General features: G+C 46.6%; 5 protein-coding genes across 7 annotated transcripts; 2 read left to right on the top strand and 3 right to left on the bottom strand.

Moving 5' to 3' along the window:
- Positions 1-284: 284 nt before the first annotated feature.
- On the bottom strand, positions 285-915 carry LOC125949881 (adult cuticle protein 1-like). Its single transcript, XM_049677317.1, has 2 exons — positions 855-915; positions 285-780 (listed from the first exon to the last, which is right to left on the bottom strand). The coding sequence occupies exons 1-2, from the start codon at positions 858-860 to the stop codon at positions 397-399; spliced, it is 390 nt and encodes a 129-aa protein (XP_049533274.1). The 5' UTR covers positions 861-915; the 3' UTR covers positions 285-396.
- Positions 907-2,091, top strand: LOC125949880 (adult cuticle protein 1-like). Its single transcript, XM_049677316.1, has 2 exons — positions 907-1,419; positions 1,482-2,091. The coding sequence occupies exons 1-2, from the start codon at positions 1,414-1,416 to the stop codon at positions 1,863-1,865; spliced, it is 390 nt and encodes a 129-aa protein (XP_049533273.1). The 5' UTR covers positions 907-1,413; the 3' UTR covers positions 1,866-2,091.
- A 219-nt stretch (positions 2,092-2,310) lies between these two features.
- On the bottom strand, positions 2,311-5,404 carry LOC125949835 (sodium- and chloride-dependent glycine transporter 2). The gene is made up of 7 exons (XM_049677247.1): positions 4,454-5,404; positions 3,910-4,367; positions 3,686-3,837; positions 3,489-3,617; positions 3,208-3,408; positions 2,959-3,126; positions 2,311-2,877 (listed from the first exon to the last, which is right to left on the bottom strand). The coding sequence occupies exons 1-7, from the start codon at positions 5,044-5,046 to the stop codon at positions 2,767-2,769; spliced, it is 1,812 nt and encodes a 603-aa protein (XP_049533204.1). The 5' UTR covers positions 5,047-5,404; the 3' UTR covers positions 2,311-2,766.
- Positions 5,405-5,950: 546 nt separating this feature from the next.
- On the top strand, positions 5,951-20,831 carry LOC125949810 (fatty acid synthase-like). Of its 3 annotated transcripts, none has more exons than XM_049677184.1 (6): positions 5,951-6,132; positions 6,221-6,537; positions 6,611-8,335; positions 8,427-10,576; positions 18,152-18,923; positions 19,005-20,831. In XM_049677184.1, exons 1-6 carry the CDS (start codon positions 5,998-6,000, stop codon positions 20,683-20,685), a joined length of 6,780 nt encoding a protein of 2,259 aa, XP_049533141.1. In that variant the 5' UTR covers positions 5,951-5,997; the 3' UTR covers positions 20,686-20,831. The 3 variants fall into 3 exon arrangements, with proteins under 3 accessions (XP_049533141.1, XP_049533140.1, XP_049533139.1); XM_049677183.1 differs by having other exon boundaries at positions 8,427-10,168; positions 17,744-18,923; XM_049677182.1 differs by lacking the exons at positions 18,152-18,923; positions 19,005-20,831 and adding an exon at positions 11,430-13,378 and having other exon boundaries at positions 8,427-11,348.
- A 52-nt stretch (positions 20,832-20,883) lies between these two features.
- LOC125959568 (uncharacterized) lies at positions 20,884-23,734 on the bottom strand. The gene is made up of 4 exons (XM_049692394.1): positions 23,615-23,734; positions 21,661-23,555; positions 21,342-21,576; positions 20,884-21,246 (listed from the first exon to the last, which is right to left on the bottom strand). The coding sequence occupies exons 1-4, from the start codon at positions 23,732-23,734 to the stop codon at positions 20,908-20,910; spliced, it is 2,589 nt and encodes an 862-aa protein (XP_049548351.1). The 3' UTR covers positions 20,884-20,907.
- Between the last annotated feature and the right edge of the window lie 3,083 nt (positions 23,735-26,817).

A 26,817-nucleotide genomic window follows, 5' to 3' on the forward strand; every position in this document is an offset into this window, starting at 1 on the left:
AATTCTTCCGGGGCTGAAAACTGGTTTTTTGTTCCATGTCTCGGCTTCATCTATGCTCGTCTTACAATTTCCACTTTGTTTGATGATAGATGTTATCAGGCTCAACGAGCATCGACATCTGTTTTTGGCCAGCTACATAGCTTTGTCTCTCATTGTAAGTGCATTGGTTTGGCTGAAGACAAAGCACTTGTTTACGGTGCTTTGTGTTCGTTCATCAAGATAATTTCACATTTCTCACAATCATATTTTCTAATCTTCATAATCCATATTGAATGTATTGGGTGTCCAAAATGTTAGGATTTATTATCAGCACAGCATTTTTCCTGTCAAATTTCTTTTATAATTTTCACATAGCATGAACACAAGCGGCCAGATTGATGGTGTGGACAAAGGATATTAGTCTGATCCTGGTGCAGCTTCCAGGTTCAGTTGCTGTTGAGAGAAAGCGTGCCCTGGCAGGGGTGCCTCGTGGATTGCGCCTCGGTTAGCGGCCAAATAGCGAGCTTCCTTCTGGTAGATCAGAGCCGGTGCGCTGTAGGCCAACGGAGCACCATAGTAATACGGAGCGGCGTAGGTCAACGGAGCATTAGCATAGGCCAGTGGGGCATGGGCGTATGCAAGGGGAGCAAGCGCTGGAGCGGTGGCGATCAACTTCGGCTCCGAGTTACTCTGCACCACCGTCGTATGCGGAGCGGCCAGGGCCAATGGAGCACCATAGTACAGCGGGGCGAGTCCAGCGTCGGCAACGGCCAGGGCCATCATGACTACAGCTGCGATGCACTAATAACGCAAAACAAATTGTTAGATCAAGTTCTAAGTTCTAAGACGCTTCTTCACGATCGGATTCTACCTACCTTCATGATTGCACTAAGAAATGTTTTTGATTCTGCGAAAAGCAAACAACCGGTCTGACACTCGGATGAAATCTGTTGTCTTTTCGAAACAAGTGTTCCCCTTTTATAGGAGAACACCCGGTGCACATGGAATGCAGCTTATTCTTGTGCATCACCGCAATGTCTCAAAGATGACGGTACAGGCAATGGCAATGGAACGAGTAAAAGACGTGCTGCTTTAAAAATAAAATTATTCTGTGCAGAAAATACTTGTTTTCTTCGTACGTTCACGCACGATGATCTCGTTACAGCAAGACAACAATGAGTATGTTGTAGTGGTCAGTGCTCTCTACCACAGGTGGATCTGGATTGATCTGGAAGCGTGTGAAAACTGGTTAAAGGATTTTTTGCTTTTCGATTCCCTTTTGTGTTATTATTCCACATTGCACAAGAATGACTGAACCAAGAACACAGGGCATGTATGCGCAGATGGTATAAATACGGCGTGGTGGATTCATGTAACAGCAGAGTTGAATTAACCGTCTTCAGCAACACTGATAACAATTTCTCATAAGCAATCATGAAGGTATTGCACAGGTTTACAGATCTCCTTCAGGATCACTAATCGATGATTCTTGATATTTGCAGTGCATCGCAGCTGTAGTCATGATGGCCCTGGCCGTTGCCGACGCTGGACTCGCCCCGCTGTACTATGGTGCTCCATTGGCCCTGGCCGCTCCGCATACGACGGTGGTGCAGAGTAACTCGGAGCCGAAGTTGATCGCCACCGCTCCAGCGCTTGCTCCTCTTGCATACGCCCATGCCCCACTGGCCTATGCTAATGCTCCGTTGACCTACGCCGCTCCGTATTACTATGGTGCTCCGTTGGCCTACAGCGCACCGGCTCTGATCTACCAGAAGGAAGCTCGCTATTTGGCCGCTAACCGAGGCGCAATCCACGAGGCACCCCTGCCAGGGCACGCTTTCTCTCAACAGCAGCTGAACCTGGATGCTGCACCAGGATCAGACTAATATCCTTTGTCCACACCATCAATCTGAACGCTTGTGTTCATGCTATGTGAAAATTATAAAAGAAATTTGACCGGAAAAATGCTGTGCTGATAATAAATCCTAACATTTTGGACACCCAAAGCATTCAATATGGATTATGAAGATTAGAAAACATGATTGTGAGAAATGTGAAATTATCTTGATGAACGAACACAAAGCACCGTAAACAAGTTCTTTGTCTTCAGCCAAACCAATGCACTTACAATGACAGACAAAGCTATGTAGCTGGCCAAAAACAGATGTCGATGCTCGTTGAGCCTGATAACATCTATCATCAAACAAAGTGGAAATTGTAAGACGAGCATAGATGAAGCCGAGACATGGAACAAAAAACCAGTTTTCAGCCCCGGAAGAATTCATATAAATTCACCAACAGAAGCTCTAAAGCTCGACAGTTTTCGTTACTTCTTCAGTCGATCTGCTACATTCTCATCGGAATGAAAGTAAGAGGGCGGTTTGAGACGGCAATCGAGCATATTAGAAGACTGATTACCTTCTTCCTATCCAGGTGCTAGCATTTCTAATTTTCGCATTCGGTCTGGTGGCCGCTGTTTACGGAAGTCCGTTTTTCCATGGCCGCCTGAAGGGTCGCACTTATCATCCCGTGGCCATTCGTCAGTATGTACACGTACCGCAGGTTTATAGCCCTCCAGTGTACGTTCGGAATGTCGTTCATAAAGTCCCGGTGTACGTTCCAGTAGCAGCTCCTCCAGTAGTAGCTTCTCCTGCAGTGACTAATGTAGAGGCCGGAGGATCAGTGAATGTGGCCGCCAATCCGGGAGCAGTACATGTTACGAAAACGGCACCAATCAAAGTTTCTGTGTAACAGAATAACTTTATTTTTCTATCAGCATATCATGTTTCAATACAGATAATCAACTACAGTGTCATTTGTCTTGGCTGCATTCCACAACTCACGATCATGTGCATCTGCTGGACCCCAGTCTTCCGGCGTCAGTTCGTTTCTCAATCGCTACCATTGAAAACCAAACGAAAAAAAAGAATGCTTCATGTATAAAATAAACTTTGCTAAAATAGCCACATAGATTCCTACCGTCATAAATGATCCTTTCGAAACTGCTAATCGATAAAATATATACGCCGGAATACAAACCATTGAAGCACCACAGCTAGCCCATCCCACAGCAATAGCCCAACGGGGATACGTTAAAGTGTTGTATGTTACCTCCGTGTTGTAGGCAATTGTAGTGAAGAAAATAAACTAAAAGTAGAAAAAGAGAAGCAACTCCGTGTCAAAACTGCTTACCAAAGGGCCAACGAGATATTCGACTGAGATACAAACGCTCAACACGATCGGTGTGACATATTTCCATAATACTCTCCAGCATCGTTCGACCTTCCGGTCTATCATGAACTGGATATCCCGGATAAAATTGTCACAACCGTAAATCCACCCAACGGCAACGACCTCCACAATGCAAACCAGTATCACAGATATCGATGCGGAGTACCAATCGAACAGCTGTATCAGATACATTCCACCCTGCCCAGATGGTTCATTAAAATAAGGATAAAAAAGAAATAAATGTCGACGATGGTAAAGAATTCAACTATAATCCGTACCCGCGTGACACAGGAGATCGAAAGTAGAAACATAAGGAAGCACGTGGCTGCCGTTATGGACAGTTTTCTCGATCGCAGCGTAGGAAATACGTCCAGTACAGATGAAATGATGGCCTCAATTTGCACAAACTGTCAAAAAGAAGTGTTAACGCACAAAAGGTTCGTACTGCATTCCACTTTATCGAAGCGCCACTTACCATGCTATCGATTCCCAGCAGGAAGAGCATACTGAAGAACAGACAGGCCCATAGCGGCGAGAAGGGCAGCATACTGATCGCCTCGGGGTACGTGATAAAAGCTAGCCCCGGACCACCGGTAGCAGCCGTAGCAACAGGAAGACCGGTTTGATCTTTAAATAAAACCAACAATGACACCGCCTCGTAATCACACTCGCGTCACACTCGCGCAAGACGGAACTTACATGAGAAGTATCCCAGCACCGAGAAAACCACAAACCCGGCAAAGATGCTGGTCCCACAGTTAATAAGCGGGATCAATATCGAGTCGAGCTTGGTGTTGTTTTTGAACCGATTGTAACTGGCCATGTTCACGATGCCACCCCAGCCAGGGCCGAGTGAGAAGAATATCTGTATGGCCGCGTCCGCCCAAACCTTCAAGTTGGACAGCTGGCTCCACTGGGGCATGATATAGAACCGGATGCCGTCAAACGCGCCCGGCAGAGTGACACCTCGGACGAGCAGAACCGCCAGAATAAGAAATGGGAACGTGGCGGTAAAGTACACGACCTTGCCCACCGATTCGACACCCTTCGCGATGCAGCAGAAAATGATGATCCACGCAACCACATTGCACACGAACAGTGGCCACACGATACCTCCCAAGTGGTCGATGCCGTCGGATATTTGCAATATTTCGTTGCTTTATTCCGGTGGCGTGTCGGAAGAAAGTAAAAGATAGATAAATTCTCAACTAGATCAAGCCACAGCGGTTTATAGTTCGCTCACTGGAAAAATTCATCTGCCGGTGTACGATAGCGTTCCGAGTGCGTCAGCGCACTGTTGTTAAGAAACGCTTCCACCGCACGCCCATCACCGCGCAATTCAAAGCAACGGTCCGTGTTCCAGGCATTCTGACAGCCTTCCCAGGGTAGTTGAGTACTCAGCGATTTCCACAGAAACAGAATGGGATACGATAAGATGACGTTGTAGTAGGCCGTACAGATGAAGTTGATCACCACGATTGCGATTCCAGCGCCCTTCAGCATCGGCGCGATATTGAACACCGTCACACAACCGGTACCACTGAACTGCCCTAGGCAAACTTCCATAAAGAACAGCGGAATACCACAGAGCGCCAGCATAAGCAGATAGGGCACTAGAAATGCGCCACCACCGTTCCGGTAGCACAGGTACGGGAAGCGCCAAACATTGCCCAAACCAATCGCGTATCCCATGCACGAAAGAATAAACTCTGTCTTGGATGCCCAATGACCACGTGGACGCTTAGCTTCCGCCATATTCTTGCGGGACGCGTTTGACCCGTCACTACCAAACGCTGTTAGACGACTGGATAGATCATTAGACTTTGCTGGATCCATGGTCGTCAACGCACTAGAAATCTTTGGTCACTCTATCTACATCTGCAACAGCGCATCTCAATCAACGGTGATCATCTTCAATTGAGTAATCTCTTGTAACACCCATCAGTCCATCACGCAGTCTGCTTACTGTGAACTCACACCATGGCTTCGGTGCGTATCTCCAGCTACCAGCGGAGTTTGATTTGTCTGGAGCATAGCAGTTTGCTACCCCGGAACACAAACACTACACATCGTCCTTGGCAGCACAGCCCAATTGTAATAGCTCACTTTAGCTTTTCTTCTGCGAACGGAATTTGACCGTCCCAGTGTTCGTGCAAATCGCTCTGCCAACATTGTCCACCACGTGATCAGCCAGTCACCATGCACCGAATGTTATAAGAGCGCCGTGCGCACCTTCTGCACTCATTATATATGCTCACTACTACTCAAGCATCAACTGCCGGTCGTCTCGATTTAATTGACTGCAACGTTGAGGTTAGCTGCTAATTATCATTCGCATTTCATTAGGAGTTGTCATGGCTAAGTTCATCCGGCCGACGATGGCTAGGGCAAAAGGTCACCCTTGATGGTCATAATATTAAACCAACGAAATGTCACTAATAGGCTGTGTAAAAAGTATGAAATGTGATGTTCTAAAATATGTTCATCCTTTAACTCGATATCCCTACCGCTGTAAAGACCATTCGCATATGAGGCAATAAAAGACAAACCAACAGGTTGTGCGACAATGCCCGTTGACCTATATATATCCATCGCCCTATTTGTCATCAATGCTACCCCAGATTGAATATTAATACAAGCAATTTGCACAATTATCAATCCACGTGAATGTAACTGCGATTTGCCGCGGATTATAAAAACAAGCAACCACCGCCGACAGTACATCATTGCCAGAGCCGCTGTTAATTCGTGCATTTCACTTCCCACGAATCACTTTCCCGAAGCGAAATGCAATCTGTTAAAACTTGCTCCATCCCGACGACTCCGATCGATTCGGACGAATCAATCGTGATAACCGGAATTGCTGGCAAGTATCCGCGTTCAGATAGCGTCCATCACTTTGCGAAAAATCTCTTCAACAAGGTAAATATTTACAAACCTAAATATTACACAATCTTTAAAGATGTAGAGTCACCAACTGGGGTATTCTATACATTGTCTATTATAACAGGTCGATTTGGTTGACGACAAAGAGGATCGTTGGAGACATCTGTACGCCGGCATACCAAAGAGGTTGGGAAAGCTGAACAATCTCGGTAAGTTTGATGCCGAGTTCTTCGAGAGTGGTTTCAAGGAGACACACTCCATGGATCCGCAGCAACGCTTGCTGCTGGAGCATTGCTTTGAAGCGGTGCTGGACGCAGGGCTCCATCCAGACGATCTCAGGGGTTCACGCACCGGTGTGTTCGTCGGGGTGTCCATTGCCGAGACCGAAATTTACTGGACGTATAAGAAAACTAAAAGCCCTTTCAAAAAGGCTGTTCTCGGGTATGCTATGATTGGCCAACTAAGGCGGCCGTAAATTGAAGTCAACTCATGATTAGTTTTTCCTTTACTACAGTTCTGCTCGCAGCATGTACGCTGCTAAAATTGCGCACGTACTGGACCTAAAAGGGCCCACAATGGCGGTCGATACAGCGTGCAGTAGCTCTCTGTACGCCTTAGATTGGGCATGCAAGGCTATTCGGAATGGACAGTGTGATTCTGCTATCGTGGCTGGTACCAATCTGACACTACATCCCTACATTACACTGCAGTTCGCTCTGCTTGGCGTCCTGGCTGCTGATGGGTACTGTAGGCCGTTCGATAAATGTGCATCAGGATACTCGCGCTCCGAAGCGAACGCCGTAATTCTGCTCCAGAAGGCCAAGGATGCTAAGCGCATCTACGCACACGTCGTCAACACCAAAACCAACTGTGATGGTTACAAGCTCGAAGGTATTACCTTCCCGTCCAACAAAATACAAAAGCAATTGTTAGACGAGTTGTATGCTGAGGTGCCCTACGATCCCAAGGATATCTGTTATGTCGAGGCGCACAGCACTGGAACCGTGGTCGGAGACCCGGAAGAGTGCGATGCCATCGAGAAAGTGTTTTGTCCGGATCGTACCGAGCCCTTGTTGGTAGGATCGGTTAAATCGAACATAGGACACTCGGAGGCAGCCGCAGGAATTTGCTCGCTGACGAAGTGCATCATTGCCATGCAAACCAATGTCATTCCACCGAACATTAACTACACCGAACCTCGGACGGATGTCCCATCGCTACTCAACGGAAAGCTGAAAGTGGTTGATAATCCAACACCGCTCACTGGACCATTAGTGGCTGTCAACTCCTTTGGATTCGGAGGAGCTAACGCACATGCTCTGCTGCACAATAATATCAAGCAGAAGCTGAACGATGGTTGTCCTTCAGATAACTTACCTCGATTGATAGTGTGGAGTGGACGAACTGCAGAGGCTGTCAATGTGTTTATCAAGGATCTCGTTGGACAACGGTTTGACGCTGAATTTTACGCACTAACGTACAACATCCAGCGGAAGCCGATTGCTAAAATGACTTCCAGAGGCTTTGCCATTTTGAATGGAAACACCGATGGTATCGCGCAGCTTCTATTCAGTGGACCAACCATTTGTATCCCGAAAAAGTACATCAAACCGCCACTGACGTTGGTTTTAGGTGACCTTTCGCAAAACTGGCAAATCTATGCAGAATCTTTCGTCGCCTTTCCTAAATTCGCAGAAGTTGTCACGGAGTGCCTGCATGCAATTCAGGAATGTGGCTTCGATGCGTTTGATGAAACCAAGCGGAGCAACGATCCAGTTCAGCAAATACTCTGGACGTTCATCATTCAAATTGGAGTGTGTTCCATGCTACAGCAAATGGATTTGGCCATTGAACAGTACGCTGGATACTCTGTTGGTCAGATTTCATGCGCTTATCTCACTGGTGCCCTCTCCCTGCATGATGCTCTACGCGTGGCCTACGCTCAAGGGTATATCATTCGGGCGCACCAAAACGATGCAAGCATCAACTACAACCATGTTGCAACAAACAAAGTGCTAAACAACAAGTTGATGAAAGTGCTTAAACCTCTGCGCGTCAAGGCACCTTTAGCCAACTGGATCAATCCGTGCCAGCTACAATCCTTCGAGATGTTCAATAGCAGCGTTAGAGCAACCTTAAATGAAATGCTTGTAAAACATCCAGGCTCTCTGGAGCCGTTAAAGGCCACTTACACTACTCATAAGGATGCCATAGAAGGATTTCTCATCACACTTGGCGAGTAAGTATGAGAAACCGTTTTTTTTTTTTTTTGTTAATAATATACATCATAACTTTAACATAACTCTTAACATCTATTTCGTTTCCTGTAGTATTTATCTGAAAAGTCATCATTTCAACCTACTTAACCTGTATCCGCCAGTTCAGTTTCCGGTATCTCACGGAACGGCTCTTCTCTCCCCACGCATACGCTGGAACCACGAAGATGATTGGCACGTACCAAATTTCCGTATGACTCGTATGGTAGATCAAGTATCTTCCGAGTACACCGTTTCATTAATTGAACAGGACTTCATTGCGGGGCACTGCATCGACGGTAGAGTTCTCATTCCGGCCACTGGTTATCTTTTTTACGTCTGGGATTCATTCTCGGGAACTATGGGAATTATTCCTGAGGAAATGCCGATTGAGTTTACTGATATAGAGTTCCTACGAGCCACAACACTAAGTGGAGATCAACAAGTAACACTTGACGTTGATTTAAACAATGCTACGGGTATTTTTGAAGTACGTGAAGGTTCTGCGCTAGTGGTCAAAGGACGGATTCAGGCGCTCAAGAATTATACTCCCATGCAAAACACATCAGTACGTAAAACAAATGGAGTCGTTTTGGAGACAAAAGATTTCTACAAGGAGCTTCGTCTTCGTGGCTATCACTATGGAGGCCTGTTTAAATCCGTCATCGAGGCCGCATCAGACGGTTCGTACGCAAAAATTGAATCGAAGTACAACTGGACAGCATTACTGGATTGTATCCTGCAAGTTGCCATTATTGCAGCGGACTCTCGATCCCTTGTCATACCTACGCGTATCGATTCCATTAAAATTGATCCCATTCAACACAAAGCAGCCGATCAGAGCATAGAATCTGAGGTACCAACTTATAATGTACACTTTGACAAAGATCTGAACCTACTGCAATGTGGGGCTATCGAGATCCGAGGACTTAAAGCAAGCACCATCGCTCGTCGGCTCCCTCCGGGGCTACCAGTCCTGGAGAGTTACAAGTTTCTACCGTACCACCCGCAGGAGACACTTCAACTAGCCGATGCGGCTTCTGTCATCGTTCAAACTATACTCGAGAATCAAGGAACGCTGCTATTCACCGTTTCAGAGGTCCATTCCGCATCTCGAGCACCGATCATTTCTCTATTTGGAACAGCTATTGGAGATCTACCACTTGTAAAGGCCCATTTAACGCTTCTCTCCAGCACTAAACCTGAACCAATTCCAAATGTTACCATCTCTGAGGATAAACTCATGAAACAACGAAACGTGCTTCTGTTGATTTGTGAAAACCTTTTCGCAGACGATGAGTTCATCTCTGATGCTATCAACTGTTTGTCGGACCAAGGATTCATACTTTTGCGCGAATCGCTCGGATATACCATCAAAGAGGGACATCGACGACTCCAACTAGTCAGCACAATCACTCTAGAAGACGAAACGTTTTTCCTTCTGCAACAAAAGAAATCTGCCATGAATGCTTCAGTCGATGCGCATGCCATAAAGGTTTCTATGGAAGACACAACTATTCCATGGTTGCTAGAACTAAAGCAAGAGGTAAAGACAACGCCTCTTATTCTGTATGCGCAGAACGATGCGTCATCTGGAATCATTGGACTCGTAAACTGCCTTCGTAAGGAACCCAACATTCAACCTGTTACATGCTTCTTTATCGACGATCCCAACGCCCCTTCATTTGATCCTTCCAACCCATTCTACAAGGATCAAATCGACCTCGGACTTGCTGTCAACGTGTATCGTAACGGTCAGTGGGGTATGTATCGTCACTTTAAACTACTGGAACCGATGCGCTATGAACCTACTGCTGGTCATTGTTATGGTAACTGCTTAAAGTCTGGAGATCTTTCGTCTTTAACTTGGATGCTTGGTCCAATTTCTGAACGACCACCGATCGGACCTTTGATTAGAATAGCATACAGCTCATTGAACTTCAAAGATGTGATGATAGCTACTGGTCGTCTGTCCATTGATACATTTGGTACATCTAGGCTAGACCAAGATTACATTTTGGGTTTCGAGTACTCAGGAGTAACTGCTGCTGGAAAGCGCGTCATGGGCATCTGCTCGTTAGGAAGTTTATCCACACTGGTCGAGGCAGATCCTCTATTCACACTCGATGTTCCTGACGAAATTACCTTAGAACAGGCTGCAAGCATTCCCACAGTCTACGCGACGGTATACACTGCATTCTTTATCTGCTCGCACATCAGGAAAGGTAATTCCATTCTGATTCACGCTGGAACTGGTGGTATTGGGATTGCTGCCATTCGGGTGTGTTTAGCATATGGTCTAGAAATCTTTACCACCGTTAGCACCAAAGAAAAACGAGAGTTCCTGCTCAGCTATTTCCCAGACCTTAAGCCAGAAAACATTGGAAACTCAAGAGACACTACCTTCGAGAATCTCATCAAACTTCGTACCAATGGCCGCGGAGTGGATTTCGTTCTAAACTCTTTATCGGAAGAGAAACTTCAAGCATCCGTCAGGTGTCTAGCCAAAGGGGGACACTTCCTGGAAATCGGAAAATACGACATGATGAAGGACTCTAAGCTAGCAATGACACTCTTCCAAAAAGGAATCTCCTTCACTGCCGTACTGGTAGACCTCATGTTTAAGGAAAAACGAGAGCTCATGGAAAACCTTCAAAAGCTCATTATGAGCGATCTTAGCCGCGGTATAATTCAACCTCTTCCGACTACCGCCTTCCAGGCACACGAGATGGAGCAAGCCTTCCGCTATCTGGCTACGGCCAAACATATCGGTAAAGTTGTTCTCAAGATACGGGAAAACGAAAATGATCTTACTTCGGTACCGATTACCTACCTCCCTCGAGTATATTGCCATCCAGAACAGAGTTTCGTTATTGCTGGTGGACTCGGTGGGTTTGGACTTGAGTTGGCCGATTGGCTGATCATTCGAGGATGCCGCAAGCTGTTGCTTAGCTCTAGTAGAGGAATATCAAAGCCCTATCAACAATATCGCATCAGGTAAGTTCGAAGTTATTTGTACCACAATATATTCTAACATCTTATCGTTTCCACTGTTCATGATATGTTCTGGTTCGATAGGCTCTGGGAAAGCTATGGTGTTCAAGTACGCATATCCACCGAAGACATCTCAACCTCACAAGGATGTCGGAGACTTCTACAGCAGGCCAGCGACATGGGACCTGTTGCAGGAATCTACAATTTGGCAGTCCAGCTCCGAGACGCCATCATCGAGAATCAATCGGTGGACAAATTTTTGGAATGTCTCGCTCCAAAAGCTAATGCCACAAGCCATTTGGACGTAATCAGTCGTGAGTTGTGCCCTATGTTGAAGCATTTTGTAGTTTTCTCCAGTGTTTCTTGCGGACGCGGTAATGCCGGTCAGTCTAACTACGGTATGGCTAATTCTATAATGGAACGCATCATCGAGCGCCGTGTCGCCGACGGACTTCCCGGTAAAGCTATCCAATGGGGTGCCATTGGTGAGGTCGGGATCGTTGCCGACATGCAGGAGGATAGAATTGACATGGAGATAGGTGGCACACTGCAGCAGAGACTTTCTTCCTGCATACAGGTACTTGATCAACTGCTGACCTCGAACGAACCCATCGTTGCAAGTATGGTTGTGGCAGAAAAGCGCAGCTCTAGTGGTGGAGCCAAGAACATCATCGAAGCGGTAATGAACATCATGAACATTCGAGACATGAAGTCTGTTTCCGTTGAAAGTACCCTTGCCGATATTGGAATGGATTCGCTAATGGCCGTAGAGATCAGACAAGTGTTAGAACGTGACTTTGACATCATTCTCACGCCTCAAGACCTTCGTACGCTCACCTTCTCAAAACTGCAAAAGCTCGCCGATGCGAAAGCGGAAAACGAAGCTGAAGAATCTCTTGTCAAGCAGCTGGAGCTGGAGGATTTACTAGCCAGCTTCGGCGATGAAGCTGCAAGCCATCAAACGATTCTGCGTCTACCATCTAAGTCGAACGAGGTCAAGTACGATCTAGCTGTTCTGATCATTCCTGGCATCGAGAGCGTCTGTAGCCCTGTTTGGACTAAAATTGCATCCCAAATCAATGCACCTACCTTCATCCTGCAAACCTTCGATAAGGCAAGTGATGAGCAAACCATTCCTGGGATTGTAGATTCCGTGTTTGACGAGATGTTCCAGACGGTCTTTGACAAAGGTCAACAGTTTCTGGTCATCGGATACTCCTTCGGTTCACTATTGGCTCTCGAGATCGTGAAACGACTTGAGAGTCGATCACTGCGTGGTAAGCTGATGATGATCGATGGTTCTCCAATGTACCTGCAGCGCTTTGCGGGTCCCCATTTGGTCGGTGCAGACGATGAACATCTGCAAATGGCCATACTTACACTTGTGGTTGGTTTTGCACTTCCCACCGAGTCCTCCGATGCAATCAAGCTTATTATGGCAGAAACGACGTATGATAATCGCGTTAGTAAAATGTTGGAGCTAGGCCGCAATGAAAACTCCTTTTCAGAGGATTACACTCGCAAGATGATGCGTGTTCTGTTCTATCGGCTCAAAGCAGCCATGAACTTGAGCAGCGAGGCAAAGGAGAAACTACTATCGCAAATGGTGCTAGTACGTTCCACTGTCATCAATGATATTGAGGAAGATTACGGTTTGAGTGATTTCACCCAGTCATCTCTCATAGTAAAAGTTATTGATGGAACTCATCAAACGATGCTCTCCAACGCGGAACTGATAGAGATCATCAACACAGACACTCTAGAAGTTTTTAAAAATGTTTGATTATGTTTGATTTCTTCTTATGTCTAGTTATTTTATAGTTATGCATCCCTATGACGTTGAACAATAAATGTTTTTTAAATTTAAATCAATATGCAAAGTTGTAAGCCAATAAATGTGTGCAACATTTTTCTCCGTAGTAAATTACACAAAATTATACTAGTTACGTGAATTAACAATAGACGCTTTACCTATCATTATATTACAAAATGTGTTTACTAAGATATCAAACAATTGAATAAAATCAACACACTTGTAGTACAATCACCTGAGCCTATTTGCATATGATATCGAAACATTAACCTTTTCACAATGTATTCCTTCCAATCCGTCAACCCACTGTCTCATTTGTTCAAATTAAGGTGCGTTTCGGTAAATGCAAAATACATCGCTTCATTATGCACTGGCCATTTCCATACTCAGCCATCCCAAAACCGTATAAATACGATTCGCTTCAACGACGGAACTCAGTCAAGTCCGTTAACAATCACCATGAAGACTAGCCTATTGCCAGAGGTTCCGATAGAATCGGGAGAATCCATCGTTATATCGGGTTTGGCTGGAAGATATCCACGATCGGATAATGTGCAATTGTTTGCACAAAACCTTTTCGACAAGGTCAAACGACAAACAGACTGTCCCAAAGCCTGCTGGCCAAAGCTAAACTTTATTTGACACTATGGTTTTTGCTTATTCCAGGTCGATCTTGTGGACGAAAAAGAGGATCGCTGGCGCCACATTATTGCGGATATACCGAAACGTCTCGGTAAACTAAACAACCTAGACAAGTTTGATGCCGAATACTTTGGCTATAGCTTCAAAGATTCCCACGTCATGGATCCCCAGCATCGTTTGCTGTTGGAGCACTGCCTCGAAGTCGTACTGGACGCAGGACTCCATTTGGACGATTTACGGGGAACCAACACAGGTATATTTGTTGGAGTTTCTATGGTGGAGACTGAAACTTACTGGACGTGCAGAAAAGAGCAACCGAATATCAATTCTCTCATGTCTGGGTAAGTTTTTGACCGTATGATAAGTGTGCCTAGTGAAATAAGAAATCAGTTAGTACACTATACTTTTACTATTCTGCATCACTTTAGATATACAAGGAATATGCTTGCGTTCAAGGTTGCTCATGCCTTGGACCTGAAAGGACCGGCAATGGCTGTCGATACAGCGTGCAGTAGCTCTCTGTACGCCTTAGATTTAGCTTGCAAGGCTATTCGGAATGGACAGTGTGATTCTGCTATCGTGGCTGGTACCAATCTGACACTACATCCCTACATTACACTGCAGTTCGCTCTGCTTGGCGTCCTGGCTGCTGATGGGTACTGTAGGCCGTTCGATAAATGTGCATCAGGATACTCGCGCTCCGAAGCGAACGCCGTCATTCTGCTCCAGAAGGCCAAGGATGCTAAGCGCATCTACGCACACGTCGTCAACACCAAAACCAACTGTGATGGTTACAAGCTCGAAGGTATTACCTTCCCGTCCAACAAAATACAAAAGCAATTGTTAGACGAGTTGTATGCTGAGGTGCCCTACGATCCCAAGGATATCTGTTATGTCGAGGCGCACAGCACTGGAACCGTGGTCGGAGACCCGGAAGAGTGCGATGCCATCGAGAAAGTGTTTTGTCCGGATCGTACCGAGCCCTTGTTGGTAGGATCGGTTAAATCGAACATAGGACACTCGGAGGCAGCCGCAGGAATTTGCTCGCTGACGAAGTGCATCATTGCCATGCAAACCAATGTCATTCCACCGAACATTAACTACACCGAACCTCGGACGGATGTCCCATCGCTACTCAACGGAAAGCTGAAAGTGGTTGATAATGCAACACCGCTCACTGGACCATTAGTGGCTGTCAACTCCTTTGGATTCGGAGGAGCTAACGCACATGCTCTATTACACAGTTCCATGAAGAAGAAGCTGAACGGAGGGTTTCCTACCGATGGACTACCACGGTTAGTCGTCTGGAGTGGCCGTACCATGGAGGCTGTGGATGTGTTTCTAGAGAGTTTGAAGAACCAAACATTTGACGCTGAGCTCTATGCTTTGGTTCACAACATTTCACGAAAGCCAGTTGCTAAAATGAACTTCCGAGGTTTTGCGATCTACATGGGACGTTCTGATGGTTCCACTGAAATAGTTCAGAAGAATATAGTCCAAGTCAGAAAACAATTCCCCAAAGTTGTTATCGTCTTTGGACAACTGGATTATGATTGGAAAACGACGTTGCATATCTTTGAAAAATTCCCCACATTCAAAGCAACATTAAAACAGTGTGTGAATTTGCTGGAAGAGTTCGAATTTGACACAATGTTCAACAAAGATTCTAATACCAATACGCTGCATCGAGTGGTTTGGACGCTCATCATACAGATCGGCGTCTATCATACACTTAAATCGATTGGCCTGAAGATGGACCTCTACGGTGGATATTCGGTCGGGCAAATAACTTGTGCCTACATCGACGGAGTTCTGTCACTGCATGATGCGATACGAATAGGATTCGCTCATGGAGCACTGTTGGCATCCTATAACAACCCCGAGACGTTCAATTATAGGGAGATAGTTACAAACGGTACCCTGAAAGCGAAGCTTTCATCTGTTTTGCAGTCTTTCATGTTTGCAAAACCCACTAAAAATTGGATCAACTCAACTGAAGAGTTGTCCTTTAAGATATACAATGCGAAAGGCTCGAACAAGCTATTCAACATCATCGAGAGTGATGCACTTGTATTACAGCCCCTGCCATCCGCTCAATCAACAGATAGTATATTGAAATCTTTTCTCGATGCCATAGGACGGTAAGCATATTTGCTTCGTTTTTCTTGATCAACGACAGAATTATGTTCCCCCTTTTCCAGTGCTTTCATCAACGGAAAAAGCTGCAATCTGCTGGACCTGTATCCGGCAGTGTCTTTTCCAGTATCTTTAGGAACCCCAATGATATCGCCAATGATTCGATGGGACCATTCATCCACGTGGAATGTGACCAGCTTCCGTTCGGGTATAACGAGCCACGTGAGAACAACGTTATATACTATGTCGCTCGCCGAGCAGGAATACATAGCCGGTCATTGCATCGATGGTAGAATTCTAATCCCCGCCACGGAGTACCTTTATCTTGTTTGGGATTCTTACAGCAGCGCAAGAGGTGTTATAACCGATGAATTACCCGTTGAGTTTTCGGAGGTGGAATTTCTACGGGCCACGACACTCAAGAAGGATCAAACGGTGACACTTCACGTTGCAATGAACCCGATAACCGGACACTTTGAGGTGTTAGAAGGATTTGCACTAGTAGTAAAAGGTAGGATTGGTCACCTCACCCATTTCAACCTAAAGCCAATTCCTCCAGTGCATGTTAGCTCCAAAGCACCGATTCTTCAATCAAAAGATTTTTATAAAGAACTACGTCTTCGGGGTTATCACTATGGAGGCCTGTTCAAATCCATCATTGAGTCAGCCTCCGATGGTTCATCTGCAAAGATTGCCTGGAAACAGAATTGGACTGCCCTATTGGATTGCATGCTTCAACTTGCAATAATTGTGAAAGATTCGCGATCACTGGCAATACCCACTCGCATCGAGACCATTAAAATTGACCCAACTCTCCAGCGTAGTTTTTTGAGTAACCATCAAGAAGTATCCTACTATAACGTTTTCTACGATCCATATATAAACCTACTGCAATGTGGGGCTATCGAGATCCGAGGACTTAACGCAAGCACCATCGCTCGTCGGCTCCCTCCGGGGCTACCAGTCCTGGAGAGTTACAAGTTTCTACCGTACCACCCGCAAGAGACACTTCAACTAGCCGATGCGGCTTCTGTCATCGTTCAAACTATACTCGAGAATCAAGGAACGCTGCTATTCACCGTTTCAGAGGTCCATTCCGCATCTCGAGCACCGATCATTTCTCTATTTGGAACAGCTATTGGAGATCTACCACTTGTAAAGGCCTATTTAACGCTTCTCTCCAGCACTAAACCTGAACCAATTCCAAATGTTACCATCTCTGAGGATAAACTCATGAAACAACGAAACGTGCTTCTGTTGATCTGTGAAAACCTTTTCGCAGATGATGAGTTCATCTCTGATGCTATCAACTGTTTGTCGGACCAAGGATTCATACTTCTGCGCGAATCGCTCGGATATACCATCAAAGAGGGACATCGACGACTCCAACTAGTCAGCACAATCACTCTAGAAGACGAAACGTTTTTCCTTCTGCAACAAAAGAAATCTGCCATGAATGCTTCAGTCGATGCGCATGCCATAAAGGTTTCTATGGAAGACACAACTATTCCATGGTTGCTAGAACTAAAGCAAGAGGTAAAGACAACGCCTCTTATTCTGTATGCGCAGAACGATGCGTCATCTGGAATCATTGGACTCGTAAACTGCCTTCGTAAGGAACCCAACATTCAACCTGTTACATGCTTCTTTATCGACGATCCCAACGCCCCTTCATTTGATCCTTCCAACCCATTCTACAAGGATCAAATCGACCTCGGACTTGCTGTCAACGTGTATCGTAACGGTCAGTGGGGTATGTATCGTCACTTTAAACTACTGGAACCGATGCGCTATGAACCTACTGCAGGTCATTGTTACGGTAACTGCTTAAAGTCTGGAGATCTTTCGTCTTTAACTTGGATGCTTGGTCCAATTTCTGAACGACCACCGATCGGACCTTTGATTAGAGTAGCATACAGCTCATTGAACTTCAAAGATGTGATGATAGCTACTGGTCGTCTGTCCACTGAAACATATGATTCATCTAGACTAGACCAAGATTACATTTTGGGTTTCGAGTACTCAGGAGTAACTGCTGCTGGAAAGCGCGTCATGGGCATCTGCTCGTTAGGAAGTTTATCCACACTGGTCGAGGCAGATCCTCTATTCACACTCGATGTTCCTGACGAAATTACCTTAGAACAGGCTGCAAGCATTCCCACAGTCTACGCGACGGTATACACTGCATTCTTTATCTGCTCGCACATCCGGAAAGGTAATTCCATTCTGATTCACGCTGGAACTGGTGGTATTGGAATTGCTGCTATTCGGGTGTGTTTAGCATATGGTCTAGAAATCTTTACCACCGTTAGCACCAAAGAAAAACGAGAGTTCCTGCTCAGCTATTTCCCAGAACTTAAGCCAGAAAACATTGGAAACTCAAGAGACACTACCTTCGAGAATCTCATCAAACTTCGTACCAATGGCCGCGGAGTGGATTTCGTTCTAAACTCTTTATCGGAAGAGAAACTTCAAGCATCCGTCAGGTGTCTAGCCAAAGGGGGACACTTCCTGGAAATCGGAAAATACGACATGATGAAGGACTCTAAGCTAGCAATGACACTCTTCCAAAAAGGAATCTCCTTCACTGCCGTACTAGTAGATCTCATGTTTAAGGAAAAACGAGAGCTCATGGAAAACCTTCATAAGCTCATTATGAGCGATCTTAGCCGCGGTATAATTCAACCTCTTCCGACTACCGCCTTCCAGGCACACGAGATGGAGCAAGCCTTCCGCTATCTGGCTACGGCCAAACATATCGGTAAAGTTGTTCTCAAGATACGGGAAAACGAAAATGATCTTACTTCGGTACCGATTACCTACCTCCCTCGAGTATATTGCCATCCAGAACAGTGTTTCGTTATTGCTGGTGGACTCGGTGGGTTTGGACTTGAGTTGGCCGATTGGCTGATTATCCGAGGATGCCGCAAGCTGTTGCTTAGCTCTAGTAGAGGAATCTCAAAGCCCTATCAACAATATCGCATCAGGTAAGTTCGAAGTTATTTGTACCGCAATATATTCTAACATCTCATCGTTTCCACTGTTCATGATATGTTCTGGTTCGACAGGCTCTGGGAAAGCTATGGTGTTCAAGTACGCATATCCACCGAAGACATCTCAACCTCACAAGGATGTCGGAGACTTCTACAGCAGGCCAGCGACATGGGACCTGTTGCAGGAATCTACAATTTGGCAGTCCAGCTCCGAGACGCCATCATCGAGAATCAATCGGTGGACAAATTTGTGGAATGTCTCGCTCCAAAAGCTAATGCCACAAGCCATTTGGACGTAATCAGTCGTGAGTTGTGCCCTATGTTGAAGCATTTTGTAGTTTTCTCCAGTGTTTCTTGCGGACGCGGTAATGCCGGTCAGTCTAACTACGGTATGGCTAATTCTATAATGGAACGCATCATCGAGCGCCGTGTCGCCGACGGACTTCCCGGTAAAGCTATCCAATGGGGTGCCATTGGTGAGGTCGGGATCGTTGCCGACATGCAGGAGGATCGAATTGATATGGAGATAGGTGGCACTCTGCAGCAGAGACTTTCTTCCTGCATACAGGTACTTGATCAACTGCTGACCTCGAACGAACCCATCGTTGCAAGTATGGTTGTGGCAGAAAAGCGCAGCTCTAGTGGTGGAGCCAAGAACATCATCGAAGCGGTAATGAACATCATGAACATTCGAGACATGAAGTCTGTTTCCGTTGAAAGTACCCTTGCCGATATTGGAATGGATTCGCTAATGGCCGTAGAGATCAGACAAGTGTTAGAACGTGACTTTGACATCATTCTCACGCCTCAAGACCTTCGTACGCTCACCTTCTCAAAACTGCAAAAGCTCGCCGATGCGAAAGCGGAAAACGAAGCTGAAGAATCTCTTGTCAAGCAGCTGGAGCTGGAGGATTTACTAGCCAGCTTCGGCGATGAAGCTGCAAGCCATCAAACGATTCTGCGTCTACCATCTAAGTCGAACGAGGTCAAGTACGATCTAGCTGTTCTGATCATTCCTGGCATCGAGAGCGTCTGTAGCCCTGTTTGGACTAAAATTGCATCCCAAATCAATGCACCTACCTTCATCCTGCAAACCTTTGCTAAGGCAAGTGATGAGCAAACCATTCCTGGCATTGTAGATTCCGTGTTTGACGAGATGTTACAGACGGTCTTTGGCAAAGGTCAACAGTTTCTGGTCATCGGATACTCCTTCGGTTCACTATTGGCTCTCGAGATCGTGAAACGACTTGAGAGTCGATCACTGCGTGGTAAGCTGATGATGATCGATGGTTCTCCAATGTACCTGCAGCGCTTTGCGGGTCCTCATTTAGCTGCTGCGGATGACGAGCAGCTGCAAATGTCTATCCTTACGCTCATCGTGTCGATCGTGCTGCCAACGGGAACACAAGATATCATCAAGGCCGTTATGAACGAGCCAACTTATAGCGCAAGAATTGATAAGTTAATGCAACTATCACGCGACTCAAATCCCTTCTCGGAAGATTACTCACGAAAGATGATGCGACTCATGCTCTACCGACTCAAAGCATCCATGAACATGAGTAACGAAGCAAGAGAGAAGATCAATGCTCCAGTAGTGCTTGTCCGTTCGGCGATGATCACCGATATTGAGGAAGATTACGGCCTCAGTCAATTCACGCAGTCCTCGGTAATTGTGAAGATCATAGAGGGGACTCACCAATCCATGCTTGCCAACCCGGAACTCGTCGAAATCGTGAACAGCGACACACTGTGAACCACGTTTTGCGGTTTCTCTTATCAAATCGACTACATTTAATTTACAACTAATTACAATGAGGTGAATAGCATGGGTCGGCTTTATAATAAGAGCATTAAGATATCCTATTAAGTGCAACGAAAAACAAAACGATAATCTACGTATTGTTTGTCTTTGCATCAGCTAAGATAAAGATGGTTTGTATGGTGTAACCCAATGGTCCTTTTCCGAGTGATCCTTTCATACTTTCTTATTCTTGTTCATTAGACTATATATCGCTTGTTTAATGTTTTCGTTCTCCTTCAGTTCGTCCTCAACTTGCTTGATGCGTTCCTCACTGTCCTTCAACTTTGCGCGCAAAACCGTTTTATCCTTGTCTAGGGCCACGATCGTACCATCGCGTTGCTCGAGTGTGGCCTCCAGTTGTTGCACAAGATCCTTAAGCTTAGATATTTCTCGCTCCAACTCCCGTTGCTTACAGTCGTACGTTTTCCGATCCGCATCCCGCTGCTCAATCAGCTGCTGTCGTTCGTCTTCATACACTTTAAGCAGTTTTCGCGACTCGTCTCTATTTTGTGTCTAAAAAGCAAAAATAAAGCAGAACAAAACAAACACAGATGGTAGTAGATTAAAGTACATGTGAGCTCGGTGATTCCTATCTTCACGCGGCTTACCATTGCGGCTAACTCTAGACAGAGGCGTTTGTTCTCCTTTTCGTACTTATCATCTCGCGTCCGCAGCTGTTCGACTTCCTTAGCAAGTTTAATACACTTCTCACCCTTTTCGCTGTACTTTTTATGAAGCTCGCGCTGCTCCTGCTTTAATTGATTCATCTTCTTATCGTACGAGGCAGCGGCTAATTTCATCTCCGCCAACTCTTGTCCCAACAACCGGTTCTCGTTTTCTAAACTGTAAGGAGGCAACACAACAGAAAGCCAAATTTGCATTAATAAGCGAAAGAAAAGGAAAGAAAATCAACAGAGTGCTACATACGCAGACTCCTTCAACAGCAGCGGTACATTCTTCTTTCGACTCTTCTCAATTTCCGCCATCAGCAACTGGTTCTGGTGCATAAGGGTTGTGATTTGCCCGGTCGTCGCTTCCAAGCTGTGGCGCAAATCATTCATTAGGCTGGCCTGCATGTTGATCTTGTAGGTGTAGAATTCCACCAGTTCCGCTTTTTCCGCATTGATCAATCCCGCCACTTTCGCATCCTGTATCCGTTCCACTGCCTGATTTATTCGATTCTCCAGGTTGCGACTCATCGCACGTAGCAAAGAGTACCCGTTGGGAGGAGGAATTTGAGGGACACGATTCCTCGTCGTCGAAGAAAGATCCTGCTGCTCAAGCGCGTCGACCGGCGGTCCACTGTTCTTCAGCATCTGGATCATAAGAGCCACGTTGCGCTTCGGGAAATCGGCTGCCGTGGTGATCTGTAGTATGGCCTCCACTATCTCTATATCCCTACCGCTAGTCAATTCCTTGGCGATGAGAAACTGTATTGGTTTCTGCTTCAGAAGATTCACCACCTTGGCATACCAGAGGGTCGGGGAGATATTGGACAGTTCGTAGAAAGCATGCAACGACCAGAGATACTTCCGTGCTGTCCTATCGCCGGCGGAGTAATCAAACGCAGCCACTTGACCCGATTGGCCCAGTATGTTACTGAAAACGTGCCGATGGAATCGTTCCGCTACCGCATCGATCGTGTCATCCGTCGCATTAAGCATTCGCCCGATTGTGGCCAGCAGTCTCGCAAATGTGGCCACCAGCTGCTCCTCATTGTTATTTGTAATCGTATCCATCAGTGTGTTAAGTACCGACGTACATTCCTTTGCGAATCCCATATCGGTGGGATGGTTCTCTAAGATCGTACGCAACAGCGTGATCGCTTTCGAGCAATCCTCTTGTGCGTTGTTGATGAGACGTATTGGTCCTATTGCGCATATCTTACGGTAAAGTTCCGTGTCGTCCGGTTTCAGCGATACAACACACTCCAGAATATCAAACAACCCGTCCGTGGTACGATCTTTGCGCAGTTTAGCTGCGTTCGTTTTGCATCGCTTCGGTGGCCCACCGGGGCTATTCGTTTCCGCTTCCTTCTCCTGCTCACTCCAGTACGTCTCGATATCTTGCAGAAACGCTAGCACGTCTTTGGTGAAGTTCTCATCAGTCAATGCCACTCTCACCGGTTCACTGTTCTGTGTGTCGCGTAGCGTTTTCACGTAGCGCAAAAAGTCGACGACATGTCGCAAACTGAAGCTGTTCTTCGAGGCCAATATCAAACGTACCTCTCCGAAGCTCATCCGCAGCAGATAGTGCAGATCCATCTCCTTGATGTGATCGTTTTGCTCGAGCACGGTATACATCTTGCAGGCGAGCAGTCCAAAGTCTTGAATCCGCTGGCAAAACTCCGAGATCGGGGTGTTTCGCATGAGCACGAACGTATTCGAGATGTCCTGCTGACACAGGTTCACCAGAATCGACAGTGCTAGCTGTTCGATTTCGCCCCGTTTCGGTTTTTCCCGATTCTGGACAATCAGGCCGAGCAGCTTCTGAACGAGCATCTCGATGTAGATCTCGTGTCCGTCGGCCGTGGCACCGTAGGAAAGAATGTGTAGCAGGGAGAGCACACGCTTCTGTTGCTCGGGTGTGTTCACCTCCAGCAGCAGGCCCGAAACGAGTGGTAGGAAGCGAAAGCTGTTTACGAGAGCCAATCGCGTTTCTTCTTCGGCTACGGCCACCTCCAGAACTCCGATTACTGACCACAGCAGGTTGCTTTTCTTCATGCTATGGCTGAGCAGCTTGTGCAGATTGACGAAGAAAACGTTAACCTCGTATGCATTTACATCAAAAGTCCAGCCGTCGGCCCCATCGGATAACAGTTTCTGCAATCAGGGATCCATGAAATGGGAGTGTTCTGCTGCACCACTGTGCTCTTACTTACCTCCAAGCATCGATTAACGAGCGTCTCGTTTCCGTAGGTACTGCTAATAAAATACGACTGGATATGGTTGTTGAATTCCAAAATGCACTCCGCCAGCTCCACCGAGCGTCCCGAACTCATGCTTGCGCTATTAATATTCTCGTGAACTCCCTTCAATTCCCGACCCTTCGACACACAACACCGTTTCTCGCTTTTAAGAACTACGATGGCAAAATTGGAATTAAGAATGCACAGATTGCTAAGATGCGCTCTTTTTACCTTTTTAACGAAAAATCGGAAAAGCAAAACAAAGCGGTTTGAGGGTTGAATTTGAACGTGACAGCTTCCCAGATGGTCTGTTCCGGAAAAACGGAAGAAAAGCCCCCAGGTGATTTATAATAATTCTCTTTTTCACAGGGCAAAAAATAAAAACGAAATCTACCCCGAGGCGAAAACGATAAAAACGAAATCTACCCCGAGGCGAAAAGGCGAAAACGAAATCTACCCCGATGAAAAAGATAAAGGCATAACGAATCACAGATAACGGTTTTCATTCAAATTTTTAAATGCAAAACGCTTTTTACTCACTCAAACTTTTTCTATTTTTACAATTCTCTATAATTCTCAACTTTGTTAGATTTAGGTATAGGTAAGGGAGAACTTTAACCCATTGTTGCAAATTTGATTAAATGTTTGCTTTCCCAACACTAGAACAAGTTGTTTGTTTCATAAAAATGCGAAGAGCATTTCTCGATTAAAAGGACCTCCCTTTTGTTACTTTAGCTCGTTCTAATTGTACCGGAAATATGGATGAATGCCACGCTCCATGAAATGCTCCCATTATTCGTTGTAAACCGGATCCCCTCAAAAGCCGAACACGTGCGTTTGACCTGCTCGGCTTAAAGCGAAGTGGAAACCGCTCATTCGCGTCCGAAAATCAAGCATCTATAGTCAAGACATTACTGAAATAAAGTAATTTAGTGTAACTTTTAAAACAGTTTTTTGAGTTACAATAAAACAATACCATTAGTCGATTTCCTGTCCATTTCCCGATACAGTGCACGCGGAATAACGTCCTACATCGGGACGATCTTCGGGCCCATGGCACGAGCGCGAATAATGGCACGAAGCATGGCCAGCATGGTAGCATGGTTGCCGGTACTCCGACGCCACAGTTTTCACCTACACTCAGCCTCGAACACATCGAGCGACATCGTCGGTGTCTTCCTCGTCGTCATAATTGCGCCCGAGTCCAACTCGCAAGAGACGCGCGCGCACTCCGGGTCCATCATATCCGGCGGTCATCCGGAGTGTTTCTCCGCCTGTCCGCCCCAATCCTACGATACGGTGCGTGTGTGTGTGTGTGTGCGTGTTCGTTTATAGTAAACAAAATAGCATCCTTATCGCAGTCCATTCGACATGTGCTCTGCATGTGAAGAAACGTGTTGATCAATATGGAAACGTGAACGGAATCTCACGGCATTCGTGTTCAAACTCAGATTTGGCCCCAAAGACATGATGATGTGTTTAATCGGAAATGACGAAAACCTAATCACGGTTAAAACCACGAATTTATGAAAAAATAAATAAAAAATGAAATGAAAACCGATTTTGCAATAACCTTACGATGAAGTGACCACACACAGCAACAACGACAACAAAATAGCGGTCAAGTGAAGCGAAAAGAAATGGAACCGGGAATGGAACCTCGCACGACACGCGACGGTACCGTGTTCCCGGTCCAGATCGCTGACCTTCCCGCGGCCAACCATCGTTGAATCCTTCGCGAGGTGGTGGGTGTAGGCACACGAGGTCGTCCAGCCACCATTCCCTGCTGGTGGCTCCAGCGATTCCTGCTGCTTCCATCGTCTGTCTCTGGTGCCGGTGGGGGGCCCGGGTCCCGGGGTACCATTCGTTCGGACCGACGACGACTACGACAACGACGACCAAGGTTCGGCACGCGCGTTCGGCTTCGGATGCAGCATCCATCCGCGCGCCACCAGCAGTAACGTTTGCGGGATGGGGAAGGGGGGGAGGGGGTGGCGCACGTTGTGGCGTGCGTTGTCGGTGCATCCAACAGAAGAAGGGGTGAGTCGGAGCGAAAAGATAGCGAGCGCATTCGCGCGCACCCGCGCTACCGTGATGGGGGCGCCCGCGCTCCTGTGTGTGTATGTGTTTGCGCGAAAGGGTTCGCTGCCGCCGTCGTCGTTGTCGTCGTCGTCGTCGTCGTCGTCGTCGTGGTCGTGGTCGTGTTGATGTGGGTGAGTGAGCGAGTTCGCGTCGTCGCCAAGTTTTAAGCAACTTTCGGCGATGGTGCTGGAAATCAAACGGTATCGTTTTTAAACAACTTCAGAAACGGGGCAAAACGCGGTGCGACCGTAAGTTTCCCTCACCACCCCTGCTCCGCCTCTCCGCTCCTTCCGCCTTCCCCCCATTCCCACCGCCTGTCCCCCTAGGATCCACGTGCGCGCGCGTTCGTTGCTCCGTTTTGTCCGTTTTTTTGTCCGTTCGTTATTTCCTATCGGTTCCACCGACACCGACGTCGACGCCGGCAAGTGGGGCGGACCGGGAAACTCGAAACCTGCGCTCCGCTGGTGAACTGTTTGGTGCTGGTTTGTGGTGCGTGCATGTGACGCGTCGTAGCGCCGCGCGACCTGAACTCACCGCAACTCGCAACCAGTCGCGAGAAGATCCTCGATGCGAAAGGACACCGGAGGACGGCCACGACCCACCACCCAGTGGGCTACGCGATCGCCCGTGAACCACCCCACCCCAAAACGGCGTCCAACGGCGTCCTTCAACAATCACCATTACCGTCGGTGTTTTCCTTCGTTTTCCCGCAGAAGTCACGGCGTCTTCGCGAAGGGTGCTCTTGGACGTTCAAGCCATATGTAACGTGCGTGCGTGTCTGTGAGTGTGTGAAGGTGCGTTCCGTTATTTAGTGTTTCTCATTTGTAAGTCAGCAGTCGGCAACAATTGGTTTGTGCAAAAAAACAGAGAGATTATGTGGACAACAGCCATACCATGCCATGCCTAGTGTAGCAGTGTTTCAGATTTGAACGGAAACAGTGCTTTCGATAAAACAACAAAACAGCCACGTTTCGAATGCATCGCAGTAGCCACAATGAGGATGCTGCAGCGAGGCCCTGACCTGACCTGAAAAGTGGCGTTGCCTAGCACCTAGTGTGTGTGAGTGAGTGTCTGTGTGTGTGTGTGCCAGCGCC

The sequence above is a fragment of the Anopheles darlingi genome, chromosome 2 (genome assembly GCF_943734745.1).
Source record: "Anopheles darlingi chromosome 2, idAnoDarlMG_H_01, whole genome shotgun sequence".
NCBI lineage: Eukaryota > Metazoa > Arthropoda > Insecta > Diptera > Culicidae > Anopheles > Anopheles darlingi.

Coding starts and splice junctions, on each gene's coding strand:
- LOC125949835 (XM_049677247.1), bottom strand. CDS start 5,046: ATGGATCCAGCAAAGTCTAATGATCTATCCAGTCGTCTAACAGCGTTT. Junction 3,838..3,909: donor GGTGCTGGGATACTTCTCAT/GTAAGTTCCGTC, acceptor TTTTATTTAAAG/ATCAAACCGGTCTTCCTGTT. Junction 3,127..3,207: donor TCACACCGATCGTGTTGAGC/GTTTGTATCTCA, acceptor TTCTACTTTTAG/TTTATTTTCTTCACTACAAT.
- LOC125949810 (XM_049677182.1), top strand. CDS start 5,998: ATGCAATCTGTTAAAACTTGCTCCATCCCGACGACTCCGATCGATTCG. Junction 6,133..6,220: donor CGAAAAATCTCTTCAACAAG/GTAAATATTTAC, acceptor CTATTATAACAG/GTCGATTTGGTTGACGACAA. Junction 11,349..11,429: donor TATCAACAATATCGCATCAG/GTAAGTTCGAAG, acceptor CTGGTTCGATAG/GCTCTGGGAAAGCTATGGTG.
- LOC125959568 (XM_049692394.1), bottom strand. CDS start 23,734: ATGAGTTCGGGACGCTCGGTGGAGCTGGCGGAGTGCATTTTGGAATTC. Junction 23,556..23,614: donor TCGTTAATCGATGCTTGGAG/GTAAGTAAGAGC, acceptor CCCTGATTGCAG/AAACTGTTATCCGATGGGGC. Junction 21,247..21,341: donor GTCTAGAGTTAGCCGCAATG/GTAAGCCGCGTG, acceptor TTTGCTTTTTAG/ACACAAAATAGAGACGAGTC.